At 42.5% G+C, this 21168-nt stretch overlaps 1 protein-coding gene across 7 annotated transcripts in view; it reads left to right on the top strand.

The window, feature by feature from the left end:
• Positions 1-18781, top strand: part of mid1 (midline 1) — a 58291-nt gene extending 39510 nt beyond the window's left edge. For 6 of the 7 annotated variants that reach the window (XM_029256753.1, XM_018745281.2, XM_029256751.1 and 3 more), the window contains 8 exons: positions 6339-6434; positions 8710-8817; positions 11230-11378; positions 11790-11917; positions 12549-12692; positions 16844-17005; positions 17156-17363; positions 18185-18781. In XM_029256753.1, coding sequence (XP_029112586.1) covers positions 6339-6434; positions 8710-8817; positions 11230-11378; positions 11790-11917; positions 12549-12692; positions 16844-17005; positions 17156-17363; positions 18185-18533 — 1344 coding nt within the window. In that variant the 3' untranslated portion in view covers positions 18534-18781. The remainder of the gene's footprint in view (positions 1-6338; positions 6435-8709; positions 8818-11229; positions 11379-11789; positions 11918-12548; positions 12693-16843; positions 17006-17155; positions 17364-18184) is intronic. The other variant, XM_029256755.1, reaches the window with a different exon arrangement.
• Positions 18782-21168: the final 2387 nt, after the last annotated feature.

Raw genomic sequence — 21168 nt, 5'->3', positions numbered from 1 at the left:
CAGATAAAGACCGCCAGGTCATGAAAATATCCGAGCGGAGGAGGTGCCCTGTCCGTTTTTTAATTTTTTTTTTTTTTAAAATTTTCGAAAGGAAACCAGATGGGGAGTTTCCGTAATTTGCCCACCTGACCCTGCTAATGGGTTAGGCTTGGGGGGTGGGGGGTGGTTCAAAACAAACACCAGATACCAGCACTATACGGCCTGCAAAGCAAAGCCCTTTGGAGTTAACAGCTCGCACGTCATTAAAGCCAACATATTTGTTTACTTTGGCCCAGTCTGTAGGAAGGTGTGCTTGTAGGAGTTGTGTGTTATAGCTGCTCTTTCATTCACCAGACCTCGAATGGACATGGGTTAAAATGGCCTTTGTGCTGTGCCTTTGGTTGGAGCAGCTTGGCTCACACTGCAAACATAATGACAATGTTTATCTCCGGCAGAGCAGATGTTCAGAATTAGGGATCTTGGCAGAGGCTCTAGGATGCCGTGTGACATTCTGAGTCATGCGTTCGAACTGCGGTGGTATGCTTCAGACAGTATAAATGCGATTCCGCCGTTGATGTTACTGCCTGTCCTGCCCTATACGTAGCTTCATCGTTGAGTGTGTTGCGCTATACGCTTGCCTGTCTAGGTGGGGTATGTTGCCCAAACAATTTGTGCCAATCAATAGCTTGAATTTCAGATGAAACTCTAATGGGAGTTTGACCTAAACAATCCAGAAAATTTGGTTTTTGGATTTATTTCCAATATTTCTGGGAGTTTGCCCAGGCCCCCTTGGCCAAACATGTGCTATCAATTAAAAGTATTGAATGTCGTTTATCAGGTGCATTGGGACTCGGCACTGCAACTTGTACAGTTTTGGTAATACACCTAAAGACATATGTCCTCTAGAGTGGACGAAACTCAATGGCTGGGTTTCAGGAAGCTAAACTGAGTTAAACAAAGTCGGCCGCATCAAAGCATTTAATCACATTCCTCGTACTGTTGACATTACAGCAAGTGATGTTTGTTATGTTTAGTTCGAGAAAATGAGGCCATGAAAGAAGCCCCATCTGTTTTAATTATTTGACTAAAGAGGTTTTGAGACACTGCAGTGGACTGAAACCCGCAAAAGTCTTTTAACCATATGAACCAGTTCAATGAACAGTGTCCACATGACTGACTACAGCTACAGATAGTCCTATTCAGCATTTTTTAACTCCAAAAGGTAATATGATGACCTCTTGTTTGAGGACGCAGAGGTATGGTGTTATTCATAGAGATATGATGAGATGTTATGCATACAGACGTAAAGATGGTGTCGACTCGGGATAGAGGAAAAACTGTAGCCAAGGTACGTGCTTTGATAAAAAAAAAAAATACTGGTATTAATTTTAGGTTCAGTGAGCTCATGAAATTAAAACAGCCTTTCAGCAGCTATATTTTAATGACATTTCCGTTAATAGGTTTTATTCTCATCAAGGTTTTTTTTTTCCTCTAAACATTGTAGAGGAGAAATGGGACAAAGGGAGGGGTCGGTGGATGGATTAGGATATTGTATACTTCAAAATGCATTTTCACGAAATCTGCTGCTGTTGATTATTTCTCTTGTTTAGTTATTAATGAGTCTCTGTAGTGAAAATTGTGTTGTTTTGTGTAATTGCTGTGGGGAAAAAGGATACAGATTTAGCTTCAAAGAAATGCAGAAGCTATTTTGACAGAAATGAATTGTTTTACACATTAAGTGATTAGTTGGACACTAGTTACTGTAAAGTTTAACCTGAAGGTGCATAACTCAAGTCCCAGAAAAGGGCTTGCTGCAGAGAGGGTTACTTAGTATTCATTGCTCCAGTAAAATAGTACCCTAACTGTGCTACTAAAAAAAAGTGTATAATAATTACAGCAAGTAAATGTGTGCATATGAAGTCAACCGTTGTAACATTTTTATGCACACGTTCACTTACTGTAATTATTATACACATTTTTTAGGAAGAGTTTTATGCACATTTTGTCTCGTGGTCCAGTCCAGGGCAGGTGGTGGGAGCACCAAGATGGACATGTCCAAGGGACTCACTCCTACCCAAAGTGAACAGTGATGGCCAGCTGCTGAGTCTTAAGGGCCCAAGTAGAAAAAGCATAAAGGCAGCTGGCCTGAAGACTTTGGATGGTGTTGTAGAGAGCAGCCTGGAGGAGGAGGCAGTAGGTTTAATTTTATTCATTTTATATATATATATATATATATACCACTGTGTAATGTGTCACATTTGAATCTTTCACCCCTCTCTTTGGGGTCTTTTGGGGACCCCACCTGCCAGATTTACTCCGAAGCTGCACATCAGCCCAACAGCAGCTGCCAGAAGCTGGGTTTTGAGGCTACAAGCATCACTACGCTGTGACTTTGTCTTGTCCCAGTTACCAAAATAAAATGAAAAATTTCATCGAACATAAAAACAAAATTTAATAGAACAAAGATACTGTCGATCATATTGCCAGTTAAATTGGTGAAGCTAATTGTCGGCTACGCAAAGAGACCGGCCACCTCAATTCCACGACTTTCCATTACAATCTCTTGTCTTGCATCTAGATATGCGTAGTGCAACTCGCTTTGACAATAACGTGCAACACACAGCACTTGTGGGATTTCCTTTACCTCTTTTTATTATTTTCAATATCTAGGATTCATACTTTCAAGCATTTCTCAAGCCGAAACAGGAGAAAAAGCTTTCAGATTCAGGCATGCGGTGGCACATCGTAGGCTGGACACTTCCTGTGGGGTCTTGGGTTCTTTGCTGCGGTTGCTCTGGTGACCAGCTTGGTGTGAAGTCTTGCAGCAGAATTGACCAGGGGGTCTTGCCTATGGCGACCTTTTTGCTTCTGCTTACATTTCTTAATCATATGCAACAATTACAGATATACTATCTAAAAAAGACCTAAAGACTTAGATAAGCTTACCACACTTTTGAACCATGTTTGACGATTCCCGTTGCTTTGCAAAAACAGCATCCCCGTTATCCATGATGGGCCTGATGGCAAACCTTAGACATGGAGTTCTGTGACCCAGAAAGCTGTCATTGAGCTTCATAGGCCCCCACCCTTTTACATGCGCCACATTATAGATGTGCTTGAGAAGGAAGTGCTGCATTCATCTCCTGACATTGTTTGAGATGCCAACTGGCAAAGCGCTGGGTTTGCTGTAAGGCAGCGGATGATGTTGATTGTCAGCAGAGAAAATGAATTTGGGGGAAAAGAAGTGAAAGATGCTCCATTAAAGGCGCCAATAAAAAGCCTCTTTTATGGTCTGCTGTTTTCAGATGGCAGAAGGACAAAGTTTTTCCCACAGACACAAGTCAAAGTCTTTCAGAGTCTCCAGTTTGATTCCATTTTTTCTGCCAGTATGTCACCAAGCTAGAAAAAAGACACTGGGCCATTTGACTTTTTAACACTGTACCAAAACCAGCTGCCGTCGGTTAGGGTTTTATTTTTTTTCTTTTTATCAACCAAGACGCAGCACTGAGATAGTCACCATGTGAAACAAAAACATATTTACCAGCGATTATTTTTTTTTAATTTTAGAACGCAGTGAGCAAGTATGAAATTCAGATATTTCTGATCTGCAATCAGCAGGCTGCAAAAAAAAAAAAAAAAAAGTGAAAAATGACAGAAGCGCTAAGAACCTGTCACCAACTGCAGGGACAAATAGAAAACAAAAAGTGAAAATTACGGAGCGCAGTGTGTTTTTTCAAATCTCGTTCAATTCACAGCGTTATCGGTACAACCGCAGAACTCAAGAGCTTTGCGGGGAATATGTGACAATATAAAAAATGATATGAGATAATATTAGACACACTTTGCAAAGAGATCAAAAATGACACCTCTGATTGAATTGCCACTATTTTTAGCGTGACAGTTAAGTGGTTAAGCCTCCCTTTAAATTGAATTTCTGCGTTACGTAAGAATCTGAACACCGAGCGCCATTATCTATGACATTGTTTTTGCTAATGCTGAAGTGGCATTAGATGTAAAACCGAGAACCGCTGGCGTGTACATTACATGAGGGCCCATTTTAATCTTGCCCTCTAGGAATATTTGGAAAATTATTCAGTTGTGAAAAGCAGCTGCCTCCGTGTATATTTTCTGTTACGAAAACTAAAGAATACTGAGAGCCTATTCAACAAAATCTTTGGCCTTAGAAGTCCAATAATTTTATCAGGCTTTCCAGATGTGATGTGCATGGTAGATTTTCATAACTACTGTATGTATTAACCAGCTAGTCATTCATTTTTTGTGCGTGTATTGACATTAATACCCTTTTTTAATGGAATTAAAGTGCAGTATATCATATCAGAAAATTTTTATATTACGGCAATGCTAAAATCTTTTTTTTTTTTTTTAAATCAGATTAAAAAATTATAGACAGCACAGCAAAAATCGTAAAGAAGGTTGTGTCATAAGAAGCTTCCCCAACGTGACTTTGGCTGGGTGAATAAAAGTCGCCCCGAACATATAGCTATTCTAAGGCAGCTCCTCTGAGTAGCCATCCCGTGTCTGAAAATTTTCATTACCTCCTTTCCAGTATAAATTATTTAACCAGAGAGAATAAAGCAAAGTAAACCTGAGCTATTTTTGTGTGTGATGACACAGATTACTTTTGAAATACCAAAGCAAAGACCTCTTTGCACTTTTGAGCACTTTTCATTCTGTCCTCATCTCTGTGTTCTCTATGAACGGCAAGGATGCTGCACCGCAGGGGCCCATGGTTTCACCCAAACTGGTGTAAATCTGGGCACACGGGGATGATGAAGATCACTGGACATTTCTTTGATATGCAGATTTTTTTAAAATGTATACCTGTACTCGGTTTTTTACTATTGGTATTTCTGTTCACAAAACAGTGCCGGTACACACATCAGTTAAAAATTAAGCCACATTTACATTTATCCGAATATTTTTACATCAGTATATCTTCTAACCCTGACCATCACAAAATGATACTTTCACATCTATCAGACACCAGAACATTCCAAATTTCACCCGGGTTTTCATGTTCCCAATTTAGTTTCTTGTTGTTGGTGTCTCTGGTGGATTGTCATCCTGGAAGTATCAATAAATCGAAACGTGTGCTGCTGTCTCACAGCCCCTGGATAGTGTGAGATAACATGGGTTCGATCCCTGCTCAGTCTGTGTAGAGTTTGCAAGTTCTCCCCGTGTCTGCGTGGGTTTCCTCTGGGTGCTCTGGTTTCCTCCCACACTCCAAAGACATGCTGTTCAAGTTCACCCATAGTGTGTGAGTGACAGGGAGAGTGTGTTCCACTGATGTATGGATGAGTGACCCGGTGTAAGTAGTGTATCTAGCAGTATAAATCACCACGGTGAATAAGGTGTGTGAGCTGATAACACTACATAGAGTTTATCGGAAGTTGCTTAGGAGAAAAGCATCTGCTAGATAAATAAATGTAAATCAATGTTTGAATGTATGAATTTTCTGCACCTCATAAACAAAGAAAAAGAAATAACACTGAGTTTGCGAAGGGGGTCAGGCCTTCAGTCCGTAAGATGCATTGTAAGTGTTTCAAAGAGCCTTTGGATGTGTCTTAGTCACAGACACAGAGAGGACTGTATCTTGCCTTGTGCACTTCCGTTGTATGGGCCTGATTCAAAGTGCTCTGACCCATCCTGTATACAATATTGGCCTATAATATATTATAAGGATTTATCAAAGTTTCAGGCTTATCCATTGTAAAGCAAACACTTTTAAACTGCAAAACCCCAACCTCATTTCTGTTTTTCTGACTTACCCACAGGGCAGGCTCAGTATTATATTTAGCCTTAATATGCTTGGCTGGGTAATCACAACAGGGAATTTAGCATAAAGAACATGCACCTTCAAGACTTCTATGCTGGGCACAAATTCATTACGTAAAATGTCCACTAAATAGGCAAACGGGTCGTTCGGGAGCTGATTTGCGCATGGCTCGGTGCTGCGTAGCAGAAGGATGCTGTGCAGGCGAGGCACTGCGACTCGCAGCCTTCAGAGCCCGGCCGCAAGGGCGATGAGGTCTGAGCGGGAGGCCGAGTGCCCACAGGTCAGCGGTGTACCGTTAACCAAGTGCGACATGCTGAAGGAGGCTGCCAAAAAGACCATTTGCCATTACTTTTCCTTTCTGTTTTTTTTTTTTTTTTTTTCTTTCACGAGATCATGTTGTATGTGTTCTTCTGCCTATTTACTTTATATTGCAGTAAACCACTGTGCTTTAAGGTTTCGTTCTCTTTTGAAATATATCTGCTCTCGGCTTCTTTGCATGTTTTGATCGGTGTTGTTTTCTAAGTATTCCTCTCTCTCCCTTTTTTTTTTTTTTTTTTTCCAGCAAGCTTTGGATTCAAACCTTAGCAATCTAATTAAGAGGAATAACGAACTGGAAACTCTCATGGGCAAGTTAATACAGACCTGCCAGCATGTAGAGGTAAGATCCTTTATATTTTATTTGTTTTTATTTTTGATATATTTTTATTTTACAGCGTCTTGAATGTTCTAAACATCCCACTTCAAGTTATATATACAGGTACTGTGTCTATGGATGTTTCTTGTGATGAATTTCATTAGTAAGGAAGGTAATCTTGTGCCAGTAATCTGTCTCAGTTTGTAAGCTTTCAAACACTTTGGCTAAACAAAGTTACAGTGTACAGTATATGATTATGAAACAGTGCTATTTGCTTGTGGGCACGGTGGCGCAGCGGGTTTGGCCGGGCCCTGCTCTCTGCTCGGTCTGAGGTTCAAGTCCTGGTTAGGGTGCCTTGCAATGGACTGGCGTCCTGTCCTGGGTGTGTCCCCTCCCCTTCCAGTCTTGTGCCGTGTGTTGCCGGGTTGGGCTCTAGTTCACCCCGACCCCACTTGGGACAAGTGGTTTTGGACAGCATGTGTGTGTTATTTACTTAGAGTCAGCTGATTACAGGTAGTGTACTTCTGTTTGGTCTATCTATCTATCCATCTATCTATCTATCTATCTATCTATGTTCAGCAGACTAATGCAATGACAGGTCCCCTGGCTCATACCTACTTTGGCTTCAATTCCAGAAAGCTGCTCATATATAAAACATGCTCTCTCACAATATGATGGGAGCGGAAGAAAACCTTTCTCTTGCAGTGGTTTTAGTGTTATGGGTTTGGACCTCGGTTTCATGCCAGATGAGCTCCAAAAGAAGAAGAGACATTAAGGATTTATATAAAATACTTCATCATAACCATGATGAAGTATTTTATATAAATCCTGGGTTAGCCATCATAACCTAACTAGATATCTCTCCCAAAAAGTTACTTTCTATTTCCATCTGATTTATTTTCAGTACTTAACAATAATGATGTTTGTAAAAGTGGATGTAACTGGCCATCTGCCAGCCTAATTCCATTGTAAATTCATACAAGGCTTGGCTTTCGCCTTGGTTGCAGTCAGTGCTGCTTTCAGAGCAGGCTTTCCACAAATCAGTTGCCCATGTAGGGACTGCCTTCACCTTGTATAGTCATTGCATGCATGTTCCTGTGTTGTCTGTTATACATGTTGTGTGCTTGTTTGTCTGATAGTCTGGCTCGCTGCAGTTTAGGCTCCAGTCACTCTCTGCAGAAGCAGCCCTTCAGTGATCACCTCTACATTTAGTTTTCCACGGAACTGTAATTATTTTTTATTTCATTTAGCTCACCCTTTTTTTTCCCCAAAAGTTGCTTGCAGTTTGTATAATCATCTACTTAGATGATTTTTGCTGAGTTAAATCAGGGTAAGTACCTTGATCAAGGGTACTATAGCAGGAAACTAGACTCAAACCTGGGCCTTTCAACAATATTGGCGGTAGAAAATTTTTTAAATTAAATGTATGTATATATGCATACATACATATACATATATATACTGTATACAGCTTAAATGCATGCATTAAAAGATGGGAGATGGGAGTATGCAGTCAGTGAGATATTCCACCATCTACCACCATCCCTGCAGTAGAAAACGAGAAGTGCTGGTAGTTAAACACAATTATGAGAAGCTGTATTTTCTAATGGACTTGTACACCGCATGGGCGGAGACAGAACTGTGTGGTGTTCCATTGGAGAGCTTTGCAGTGCCTACTGATACCTGTGAGACACCTGCCAGTTTCGACTGCCATTTTTGGCTCTTAAGTAATGAACGAAGGTCCAAAAAAACAGGTGAACCTGCAGATGGACCACAGCCGGCACTCGATGACACTCACAAGGCCTCGACTTGACCTTCCCGGTGGACCCCAAAGCTATTTCCAAACACAGAGTTATGGTTTAACGTCACCTTGTGATGCTGTGAGCAGTGTAACCTGATTTATGGCCACCCCTCAGGATCAAGGTTCAAAGCTTTAGCACGGTTAAGCCACACAGCATTTGGCTGCATTAGGGAAGAGACTTGAGCCCTCTGTAAATCATTTGGATTACGGATTTTAGACATGTGTTGTATCTTTTTAGACTCTGAAATCTGTTTTGGGACATATAGCATTTGTTGTCCCTTCTTTACAAAACATCCAAGATAATTTTCAACAGTGTTGCATTTATCGTCAAAACTCAAAGGCCACAAACACTTGCTAAGTGCACAGATAGGCAAAGGGCACTGTCTGCGAGGTTTTCAAACCCTTGCGGTTAAGGGCTTCATGAGACTGAATTATGTGTTTGCGCTACATCCTTCATCTTTGTCTGCAGCTGAATTTCAATCCTCCTTCCCTCTCAAGGTGAACGCATCGCGACAAGAAAACAAGCTCATGGAGGAGTGTGACCTCTTGATTGATATTATCCAGCAAAGAAGACAAATCATTGCGACGAAAATCAAGGAGGGCAAGGTACTGAACTAGTAATGGTGCGATGGCAAAGAGTACAGTCCGTCACGGAATACCTCTGGGTACCAACTTCAGGGAGAGGTCGTGTTTGAACTACACGTGATTTTCTAAAGCGTAATGCACCACATGATTTCTCTTCATCTCCACAGTACTTTGCTGGTTCAAACCCCTTGGCTGTTGCTGTTTTACTCTTGATGTCCAGATGTAAAACTTTAAATTTTTACACTCCTTAAATAATTTTATGGCCAAAAGGTGTCCGTGGATACACGCAATAATAATAATAGCAATAAAAAGAAAGCCTGGGAATTATATCTTGCAGTGACATGCAGTGATTTATGTTCGCGTCATCTGGCCCGATGTTCTTGGCTGCCGACACATCAGCCTAAAATTCAGCCTAGTGGGATTTTCCTACAAAAACAGCTCCGTGCTGTATGTGTGTAATCCCGTTTCAGATGCAGTATAAAAAAAGTCAAATATAAAGAGAAGGAGACAGAAAAAAAACACCAAGGCGATATTCTTATTAATTGACCATGAAACCAGCACATTAACTTTTGACTCAAGCCTACGTCACCGCCGTCCAGAACTCGGCGGCAATTACATTTGTCTGGCCCAGTTCAGTCGAGACTCCTTGCGTGCACATACCTCGTGTCCGGCTGGAGCAGGCTGAGGACAGCTCGGCATTGCCTACAGTGCAGTTGCTGTTAAAAAGCACCGTGCTTTAGTGCTTCCCTGGCCGTGTTGTGTTTTGACGGCTGGACCCCGGAGCAGATGGGTCAGCATGGCCCGCTGCTGGAGCTCGACATATTCAGTCTCTCTTGCTCTTGTCTCTCTCTCATTGGCCCCCCGAGGCAGAAAGCTCTTTCCATCTGGTCTGCCAGAGACTTTAATACCCACTAACATATTTTATAAGCATTGATTTCACTGCTTCCAGCACAGTGCACCAACATGGGTGAAAGTTTATCAGTCAAAAGTGAATCCATTCCTTTACTGTAACAAATACAACACCTAGGCATTAAAGAGGAAATAATCATTATTAGTCCTATTATATGGAATCAGAAATACATTACCAGGGGTAATAATTCCATCACTTTCCTTTTTTTGTAGAGATGATATTCTTCTTGGACTTTTCCTGGCCATTATGGCTCATTGCGTACTGTATGTTGTGTATTTTTCTGCTCTGAAGGCCTCCCCGAACAAATCGGAAAGAAAAATACACTGCGCAAATGGTAAAACAAATTAGAAAGCACTCACAGTTGCTCGTTTGTTTTGACCGATTTATTGTTGTTCTTGAGCGGCTCTGCGATTATAAATAGGCCTATTTCAGCTGTACGAGGCTAAATCTGTGTGCGGTGGCAGCAGATATTACTTGACTTTTGAAACTGCGACAGCACTCATCTGTTTGGTGGTTCTTGAAGAGGAGAGCAGCCACAGTTAACATTTATGTTGACGTTAATGTTTTAGGATAAAAATGTAGAAAAGCTTTGTTTCCCCTTTTGCTGTCACTATGAGTGAAGATTCTATTAAAAGCTAAGCCTTAACCAGAGAGCTGTAATGCAGAGATTTGTTTTTTATGATAAACTGTTCAAATAAGGTTTGATAACCTTTAGGGCTCCATATATTAAACAAACAGGAACAAAAAATAATAATATTTTGTGATTAAAAGATGCTTAATGGAAGACAAACATGGAAGACATTATAAGCAGCATAACGGGTGATTCTCCAAAATTCCACAAAGTTCCCGACTCCATTCTATGGACAGTAAGTAAAAAGTGTCTAAGGACATGGGTTTCCAACTCTTGAAGGTCGCATGTTCAAAACACACTCCCAGTATTGCTGTACTCCTGATAATGGAATTTAACTTGAACTGCTCTGGTTAAAATATCCAGCAGGATCAATGGGTAAAAACTGTAAATGACTTTGGACAAAAGCCCATAGATGATAGATCTTCTTTTAACAGGAGCTGTAGCCTCACACAGACATGGCATCTTTATACCACACCTTAGTACAAAATTAGCAGGGATTTAAACCCAGGACCATTCAATTACAAGGCAAAAGCTCTAATCACGACATCACCTCTTCATGATCATGTAGGAATATTATTATTCCAGAGACTAATTGGCTTTAAGATACATGAATAGCGTTGGGATCACAATCACTGTAAACCCATAATAATCATGAACAACTATGGTCTTGAAAGCTAAATGCAATTGAAACAGTCAGTTAAATTCCTTAACAGGGATATATACTGCAAATTTTTCCATTCATATTAAATTTTAATCTAGAAATCTCAATATTTCATCCCTAATGTTAATGTTAATTGGAGACTTGGAATGGTTTTATGGTCAAGTCATAGTCAAGTCACTGCCGTGCCCTCATCCACACGCGTTTCCTGCCTATCACATCTCTCACACCCAGGTGGTGAGGCTGCGCAAACTGGCCCAGCAGATCGCCAACTGCAAACAGTGTATCGAGCGCTCTTCGTCGCTCATCACGCAGGCCGATCAGACGCTGAAGGAGACGGACCATGCCCGCTTCCTGCAGACCGCCAAGAGCATCTCCGAGAGGTGGGGGCCACGCGCCAGTCAACGCTGGAGGTGCTCGGGCTCCAGAGCTCTTGGAGCATGTGGGGCTGGTTACAGCATGTTTGGCATTGGGGCACCTTGGGTTCCGAACTAGCAACATTAAGAAACGTACTATTCATTCAGTAATTACAACTTCTACAGTGTATTCCATGTAAAAGCATGGCCGATACATAATGTTTCTCTTGCATAATGCAAATCGTATTTGCTATGCACATACCAGCCATCCAAAAACATATGATGAACAAGCTTCAGTGTTCCTAAGCACAGTGCTTTAGACCTTCTTTCTAAGGATTAAGAAACATATTGAATTGCAAAGCTGTTAATGCACTTAACAGCTTTAAAGATGCAAAAAATTACACAAATGCTCTTTTCAATTAATCCTTTACGTTCCAGGGTGTCCATGGCAACAGCTTCCTCTCAGGTCCTTATTCCTGAAATCAACTTGACAGATACATTTGACACATTTGCGCTAGATTTCACGAGGGAAAAGAAAATGCTGGAAAGTCTGGATTATCTTACAGGTAAAAGTTTGCTGACATTCGGACATCTTAATTCTGGAGGATGTTATGAAGAATATATTGCAAAAAGCAGATGGGATTGAGATGAACATTGAGAAGTGACATTTTTCGCACTGTAGGGTGATCCACATTTCTGACATCCATGCGATTTGATGTGATGAAATATTCATTGTTCACTGCTGGGAAAGTCTGTGTGACATTGTCTGGTGCTCCTGTGCAACAGTGCCTTGGGTTAGGGGCTTGAGTGCGGGTAGGAAGCCAATAGTGCTGAAACACTAAGGCTAAAAGCACACTGTTGATGGTCAGTATGTGGCTATTGAAGGATGAAGATGATTTTTTTGGAGGGGGTTTACTATAACTATGTTTTCCCAAAGGCATGGCTAACTATTTTAATTATGCCTTATCAAGAAGTCAAAAAATTTTCAGCAAAAAAATGCAAAATGGTCTATTTGCTAAATTAGGCTATAGACCACACTCGTCTTGGCTCAGAAGGGTTGTTAATAAAGATTACATGTCACCTTTGTCAAGGTTTTCCTTTGAGGTTTTTTTTTTTTTTTTTTTCCTAAACATCACTTTCCAAAATTAACCAACTGCCAAGTGCAGCTAAAATGTACACTGACTCTTTCTAATCCAGCACCGAATCCTCCGGGAATCCGGGAGGAGCTGTGCACGGCATCGTACGACACCATCACCGTCCACTGGACGAGCGACGATGAGTTCAGCGTGGTCTCCTATGAGCTGCAATACGCCATTTTCACTGGTCAGGCCAATGTTGTCAGTAAGTAAATGCATTCAGTCGGCCGCTCATGTCAAACTTCCCAGACTAGAACTGACCTCATAGGGATAGGTGCATCTGCCATCCTCTTTTGAACCCACAACCATCTGTCAACAAATTCAGCCAGAGAGCTTCTCAATATAACTCACCAATGCTATAGCATCGGCAAAGGGGAAATGCGTAAATAATGGATTTATTTTATTTTGATTAAAACTATAGGAGAACTGTTGTTTATGTTGGGAGCAGAAAAACATGACATCAAAAAACTTTTCTCTGAGTTTTTGGTACCAATACAAAAGTAGACGTGCTTTTTTTAAGTCAAATGCTGCGTAATGTCTAGAATGGTCTTTTCATTATACCTAATGTTGATTGCAAAGATATTTGACTTGGTGAGCACCATAGTAGGGTCATGGCATGTTTAATCGGGTGAGTCCTTCTCAGATCTCCACCAGAGTGCAGCTCCTTGTGGTATCACACAGAGAGGCTAAGCTGGTCAAAGCTCTGGCTATCTGGCTGCATTTCAGTGTGGAGTCGAAGAGCCAAACTCACACCAACTGGCGTGACATGTGACTGCGTGAATGCATTTTTCCACAGTGCCAGTCAAATGTTTGAGAAACCAGACTTTCCAAAGTCAAAAACACAGAAAAAAAAAAAAAAAATTCTAGGAAAAAATATTTGTGTAAACCAGACAGAGTGGTTGAGGGCAAGATCTGTGTTCATGTGGTTCCCACTATCCAGCACGGAGGGGGCAGGGTCATGGTCTAGGGTGACTTTGCTCCGCACAGCATTGGTGATCTTTACCACATGCATGGCAGTGTCCACCAGCATGCTTATAGCACACTTCAGAGGTGTGCCATTCTATCAAGACTGGATTCTGATCCTGATTATGTCTAGTTGGGCAGTCCTTCATTCCTGGAAGGTAACAACCCAGCACACACCTCACAGTTGTGTAAAAACTATCTGCTGAAGAAGCAAGGTGAAGGACAGTTCAGTCTAACACCCTGGACACAAAATGTCCTTTATGAAAAAAAATCTAGTTTCTACCCCGTGTGTTTTGGCTGATACTGCAATCTTCCCTTCGATTTTGTACAGAATGAAATCATAATGCTGAAATGCTCTCTAAAATACCAGAGACCGGAGAAGACGATTGAGGACATGGGCATGTCCAGTACCTCTTTCTATGGTATTTTGCACTTCCTTGGACAAGTCTGTCTCAGGGTAGCATGTTGGTGGCTCGGTACGTTTGCTTCTCCTTCTAGCTTTGTGTCGCAGCCAGAGGTCTACATTTGTCATGTCGGCGGGTTTCGGGGAAGCAGAAGCCTTCAGAACGTTACATGTTAATCAACACTGCTCCTTCAGAAGGATTTGGGAGCACAAGGGGAGGTGAAAACTCAGCGTGACAGATGTTTGTTTTTCACCTAAATCGAGGGACCCTGTTCTGGCACGAGCGGTGTGTCTTTGCATGAAAATTAGCCCTGGAACATCTCCCTGCATGTGATTCATGTTAGAAGGAAACAGACGGGGCACTTTGATGCTCCGCAGGGAAATTCAGCCCTACAAATTTTGTGTGAACTGTCAGAGCGTGACAATCAAAACAGCCATAAATCACTCGCGTTCCTTTAACCTCCAAGGGCGGGGGAAAAGCGCAGGAAAATTGCACAGAAGAATTTTTTTGCATGTCGTTTCAATTTTTTAAATAAATATGGATCATTTTCTTATCTTTTTATTCTTTTGATGACAACAGAACTGAACTCAAATAAAGGTACAATAATTATACTGAGAAAATGCAAATATATACAGATGAAGTAAATATCAAGTACTTCACATTATTTTGCAGGGGTGGTCATGTAATACTGTCTAGGAAGTTCAAATCAGGTGACCAAAAACTTCCAAAATTCATTTGAATTATGGAGCAAAGCTAGACGCTTAAGCGCATATTTTTGGAGGGAGTTTCTGTTATGGACCACAGCTACAGAATCTTGATCATTTTCAGCCATTTTTCAGTCATTGTCACGTCCACAACACAAGCAACAACACCTGACTCCGCACTAGTTCATGAGTAATCTCACACACACACACATTTTCAGAACCGCTTGTCCCATATGGGGTCACGGGGAACCGGAGCCTACCCGGTAACACAGGGCGTAAGGCCGGAGGGGGAGGGAACACACCCAGGACGGGACGCCAGTCCGTCACAAGGCACCCCAAGTGGGACTCGAACCCCAGACCCACCGGAAAGCAGGACTGTGGTCCAACCCACTGCGCCACCACACCCCCTCATGAGTAATCACTCACCCTAGAAAGACCCTCTTCAGCTCTCGTACCGTTGCGGAATCTCGTTTGGGACAACCGCCCTTCCTCGTGTTACTACATTCTTGCTCTGTCCACGATCTCCGGTTTTTTGACTCCTTGCTTCGTTCTCCGACCACGTCCACGGATCCTCGTTCCTGTCCTGTTCGCCGATCGACCGACCCTTCGCCTGTCCCTGGTTTTGAGACCTTGCCTGTTCCCTCAACGTCTAACGAACAACGCTGCACTTGGGTTCAGCCGTCTCGGCTCCCTGTGTTCCGCCTTACAGTCATATCTGCAGTACCAGTTTGCTTAAATTTAATTTTTAATTACAGATGCGCTTTTTACACTGTAAAACAGTGTATGAGCAAAGTAGACCGTTAGAAACGGGTCACTGTTTAATAACACAAATCCTATTGGATTCATTGTCTCCAGCTCCACCCCACTGAATCACTGTGTAAATGCACACACGGTTTCAATGTGCAAATAATTTTTACACACGTTTCTCGGGCATCCATGACTTGTGGTGTTGCAGTTTCACAACCGGAACTATTAAGATTTCAGCGCAATTCTTTTTACTGCTTCCTTGTTACATGCTTTTTCGGTTCATACAGCTGAATATTTAGGTGAATTACCCTGTTTAACATCACCGAGTCAGGTCTGCTTCAGTGGTTTTCGACCTGTAGCCATTTGAACACGAGGTTCTTTAAGGTTTAGACTGAATAACGATGGGTTTCCTTCTACATGTTTTAGGTCGGTTCAGAAATGCCAAATCCCTTTCAGTATTCAAGAAGGGGTTGGGGGCGTGGTGGTGCAGTGGGTTTGGCTGGGTCCTGCTCTCTGGTGGGTCTGGGGTTCGAGTCCCACTGGGGGTGCCTTGCAACAGACTGACGGACTGGCGTCCTGCCCTGGGTGTGTGTCCTCCCCCTCCAGCCCTGCACCCTGTGTTGCTGGGTTAGGCTCCGGCTCCCCGTGACCCCGTATGGGACAAGTGGTTTCAGATGGTGTGATATTCAAGAAGGTTCTGAAAACAGACCAACTTCTCTCCTGATCTCCTAACTGCTGCATGAACTTGCATGATCTTATTTGTCATGATCATCTTCATATTTCCTCTCAGACCTAATTCTAAAGGCAGCCAGTGATGTCATTTGTGGGGAAAAAGGCAAAAACAGTGTTACTGGAAAAACTGACTATGCTTCAACAACTGTGTCAGCATCTGAAATTCTTTGCTTTGTCGAAAACTGTCTGCTTAATGAATTCACGTAAATGTAGATGTAGATGTAGATGAGATAAGGCTAAAATTGGCAGGGACCACCCAAATAACCCAGCCCATCCATTTCCGGCTCTGGGTATGGAGATCTGATGATGGTATCTCTACACACTTGTGATCTGAAGCTTTTCCAGGGTGATGTGGGTCAGGAGTTGAAGAATTTAGTGAAATGGAAACTTGGATTTCTGCAACGGCTTCCTCCCCACCCTTGGACAAATGGAAAACCCACAGCACGAAGATGCCTGATGTTTAATTTTTGTAACACATGTACAGACTAAAAGTTACTTGAAACCGCTTTTAAAACAGAATATATTAGTATGTGAAAATCTTAAAGCATGGAAATAGCTGAACAAAAACATAAACATGAAACAATTCTTGACTGCAAGATTAAACTTGATTAAACACACGTACAGTACATATTCAACATGCTCAGCATGAGGCCAGTCAGCCAAGCATATAAACAGAAAATCCACTTTATTCAACCCGTTGTTTTATTTTATAAGGTCACAGCGGAAGTTTCTGTCCAAGCAGATCAGCAAACGCTGTGTATTGTGGTCCTAGTACAATTCACAAGCTCTTATTTCTGTTACTTCAGGTTTGTGCAACTCGGCCGACAGCTGGATGATTGTGCCCAACATCAAGCAGAACCACTACACGGTGCACGGCCTGCAGAGCGGCACCAAGTACATCTTCATTGTGAAGGCCATCAACCAGGCGGGCAGCCGCAGCAGCGAGCCCGGCACGCTGAAGACCAACAGTACGTTCAGTCTTCTCAATGCAGCCTACCCGTACTTTCACCTTGTACAGTAACAAGAATGAAAATGCGCCGATGCCCTCCCCCCCCGTACAAGGAGGACAAGTTGGTTCGCTGATCTCGCTAGGATTTATCCGTTGGTGTTCTATGCAGGTCAGCCGTTCAAGCTCGACCCAAAGTCTGCCCACCGGAAGCTGAAGATCTCTCACGACAACCTGACGGTGGAGCGGGACGAGACATCCTCCAAAAAGAGTCACACGCAGGACCGCTTCGTGAGCCAGGGCAGCTATGGTGTCCTGGGGAACGTTTACATCGACAGCGGGCGCCACTACTGGGAGGCTCTGATTGGTGGGAGCACATGGTATGTCAAGCCATGTGATTGGCACTAAACAACTCTCATGGTCAGGTGTGAGAGGATGAATTTAAACATTCTGTGATCAAGAGTTGCGACCTTCTCAGTGTTATATATACCGGTCACTTGCCTCCTGTAAGACCTTCATGGAATTTATTTTTTTTTTTTTTGTTGTTTATATGCACAGAAGAAAGAGGACACAAATACAGAAGTACAGATAGAATGGGCTTGGGAGGTTAAAAAAACAACAGGCTTGTTGTAACACAAAATCAGCAGCTTATTAATTATTTAATCATTTAGCCGCCACTTTTCTCCAAAGCAAGTTATAGTGGGAGGTTTGTATACTAAACCACCTTCGGTCTGTGTGGAGTTCGCATGTTCTCCCTGGCGTCTGTGTGGGTTTCCTCCCACATTCCAAAGGCAGGCTGTTTGGGTTCACCCATAGTGTGTGAGTGACAGAGAGAGTGTGTGTGTTCCACTGATGTATGAATGAGTGACCCAGTGTAAGTCACCATGGTGAATAAGGTGTGCCTGCTGATAACACTACATAGTGCTCATTGGAAGTGGCTTTGGAGAAAAGCATTTGATAAAGGAATCAATGTAATCTACCTACAATTATTTACCCATTTATACAGCTGGGTAATTTTACTGGAGCAATTTAGGCTACTTCGGATACCTTTAGTAATTTTAAGTACCTTGCTCAAGGGTAGTACAACTGGAGGTGGGAATCAAACCTGCGACCTTTGTATATCATGATAGACAGGCATTTTTAAAGATTATATACTGTATGATTTTTACAAATCTGAGCATCCTTTGCACGATTTTGACAGGTACGCGGTAGGCATCGCCTACAAGTCAGCGCCAAAGCACGAGTGGGTGGGGAAGAACGCCTGCTCGTGGGTGCTGTGTCGCTGCAACAGCTCGTGGGTGGTGCGCCACAACGGCAAGGAGCTGCCCATCGAGCCGTCGCCCCACCTGCGGCGCATCGGCGTGCTGTTGGACTACGACGCCGGCTCACTGGCCTTCTATGACGCCGTCAGCTCGCAGCACCTCTACACCTTTGACGTGGCCTTCGCCCAGCCCGTGTGCCCCGTCTTCAACATATGGAACAAGTGCTTGACGGTGCTCACGGGCCTGCCCATCCCAGACCACCTGGAGAGCGCCGAGCTGCAGGACTGACTGACCGTGGTGTCAGACACTAACCCAGGGCGCTCGGAGGTTGGGAGTTGGGGTGGGGGTGGAGTGTGAAAGCCCAAGATAGCTCTGCTCACGACAAGCAGTCAAAGCTCATCTTCATCACTTCTTCGTATGATTCTTTTTTTTTTTTTTTTTAAAAAGCCATGGCTTTAAATATTGTTACTTAATGCTCTTATTGTAGTAAATTAATTGCTGTAAATTATTTATGGGGAAGAATTGGATTTAAAAACGTAGAATTTTTTTTCCTTGCTTTGCACATGGTTTTACTGTTAAATTGATGCTTAGTTTGTTACTGGGAGGTATAGGATGTTTTCAGAAGCTTGCAAATACTTATTTGAGTGCAATCTTGCGTTGCATTTTTGTTGGGTTTTCATCACAGTTATACTGTATGTTCTGAATTATATTTCATTTCATGCTCACTAAACAGCTGTCATCATTATGTTAGTGAAACGAGCTTGTAGACTAATGGCTTTAACTTACAACATGGTCCATAGAATTCATCATCATCACTCCTATGATTTTAGCTAGAAGGAAAATTGATGCAGAATCTTTATTTTTTTTTTTTTTTTTGGTTTCTTTGGATAACATCTGTGTGACACTTACGTCTCGGTTTTAACGTGGTCGTACTGCTGCTTCTTTCTCATGTTCGCACGTTAAGTTGTTTAACGCAGTTCATACAAAACCAAGCTGTGGATAATGCAGTTAAACCTCGATTTCGAGAAAAGCAGTTTTTCTTTTTTCACTAACTGGCGTGTTTACGGCATCGAACTGAGTCAAGTTCAAGCGCAAATAATACAACAGACAAATAGCATGTCTGTCCAAATGTCAAGTGTGGTCAGCTGTGCTACTTCACTGCGCACGTCATCCATCTGCCTTCCTTGCACTAGTGTAATTTTAAAATCTCTCTCTCTCTCTCTCTCACAGACACACACACACAAGAACATGCAAAACACACATACACACTACTTGAGCAGCAGTTTAATTCTTGCATCACACACACACACACACACTCATATATATTGAAGCTGTAAGTGAACTGGACAACACCGCTGCCTGGATCCGGACGCGTCACTGCTCACACACTCTTGATGGTCTGTGTGTTATGCTCCTGTGGTTTAGATTTTTGTATAAAAGATTCCCTCGATATTTTGCGGAAATAGACTTTGATAGTGGTTTGTAACTTCGGGCAGAAAGTGGACTGGATTTTGCTTTTTTTTTTTTCATACCGCGTGCATTCTCGATGTGAAGATGTGGTCGTGTGCAGAAACATAGAGGGTGTCGCACCCCGATCATCTTGCGCTCAGCCCTCTTGCAATCGCGGTGTTTGTCGTTATCCTATGGACACCTACGTGGAGGTGGGATGGCTGCCTCCTGCAGAGGCTTGCATCACAGTGCAATTTGTCTTTTTCTAGTACGGTATCTTTGTGAAATGCAAAATAAAGATATGTGTTCTAGCACTTTCTATACTGATGTCTATTGTCAGTGCATTTTAATGGCCTCCTGTAGCTTTCCATCACGCTGCTCGTGTTCCCTTCGCCTCGGAGCGTTTAAACCCGGCTGCGCCTGAGATTAGCCCGCAAGCTGTTGAATCATCCTGAGATCTTCCCTCTGATGACGTTAGGGCGGATTTTGAGTTTCCCACAAGGTCAGCGGTGTAATTTTCTGGATGTTCCCTCAACACCCAGCAGTGACACAAAAGAAAGAAACGAAGCATCCAGAATATTAATTCTCCCTTTGAAACTTCAGCAAAAGAAAGAAACTTATTTAACTTAGGCAATGTGTTTGTCCAAAGCAACATGCAACTTTAAATTTGTACAATAAGATACATACAATTGTTTACCCATCTATACAGCAGGGTCATTTTTACAGGAACAAACCGCTGTACATTGTTTGCTCAAGGTTACCACAGCAGGAGTGGGGACTCAAACCTGGGTCTTTGAAGTCCAGGGCAGTGCTTCGAACCACTACAGCACCTGCTGGCCCAACATTCTTCTAGAATGTTCCTATGATTCTGTCTGACATTTGTTGTTTGCCCCCGACTAAATCTGGAAACAAGTCCACCGGACTTACCGCTAAAAATGGAAAATGTGAACTTGGCACAACCTTGCCTTCAAATGTGACCCTTTCAAGGATTGTAACAGAACAACAAGTCACAGCTATCAGCCTCATGGGAAGATGTCACAGAGAAGTGTACTGGGATGATATATGGATGCACGCCATGCTCATCTTTAAAATAAAATTAAAGAAAAAAGTTACACACACTGTCTGACACCGCTTGTCCCCAGTGGGGTCGCGGCGAGCTGGAGCCCAACCCGGCAACACAGGGCGCAAGGCTGGAGGGGGAGGGGACACCAGTCCATCACAAGGCACCCCAAGCAAGACTCGAACCCCAGACCCACCAGAGAACAGGACCTGGCCAAGCCCGCTGCGCCAACGCCCCCCCCTAAAAAATTATATATATATGATATTTTATTACTATAAAACATAAGAAAAAAAGAATTGATATATATTTACTTTAACTCATTTAGCTGATAAGTTGTCAGTAATTGACTTACAATTACTTACCCATTTATACAGCTTGGTAATTTTATTGGCGCAATTTAGGATAAATACCGTT

Source organism: Scleropages formosus, chromosome 12 (assembly GCF_900964775.1).
Source record: "Scleropages formosus chromosome 12, fSclFor1.1, whole genome shotgun sequence".
In the NCBI taxonomy this organism is placed as follows: Eukaryota; Metazoa; Chordata; class Actinopteri; order Osteoglossiformes; family Osteoglossidae; genus Scleropages; species Scleropages formosus.
This window is presented reverse-complemented; position numbering and strand designations above follow the sequence as displayed.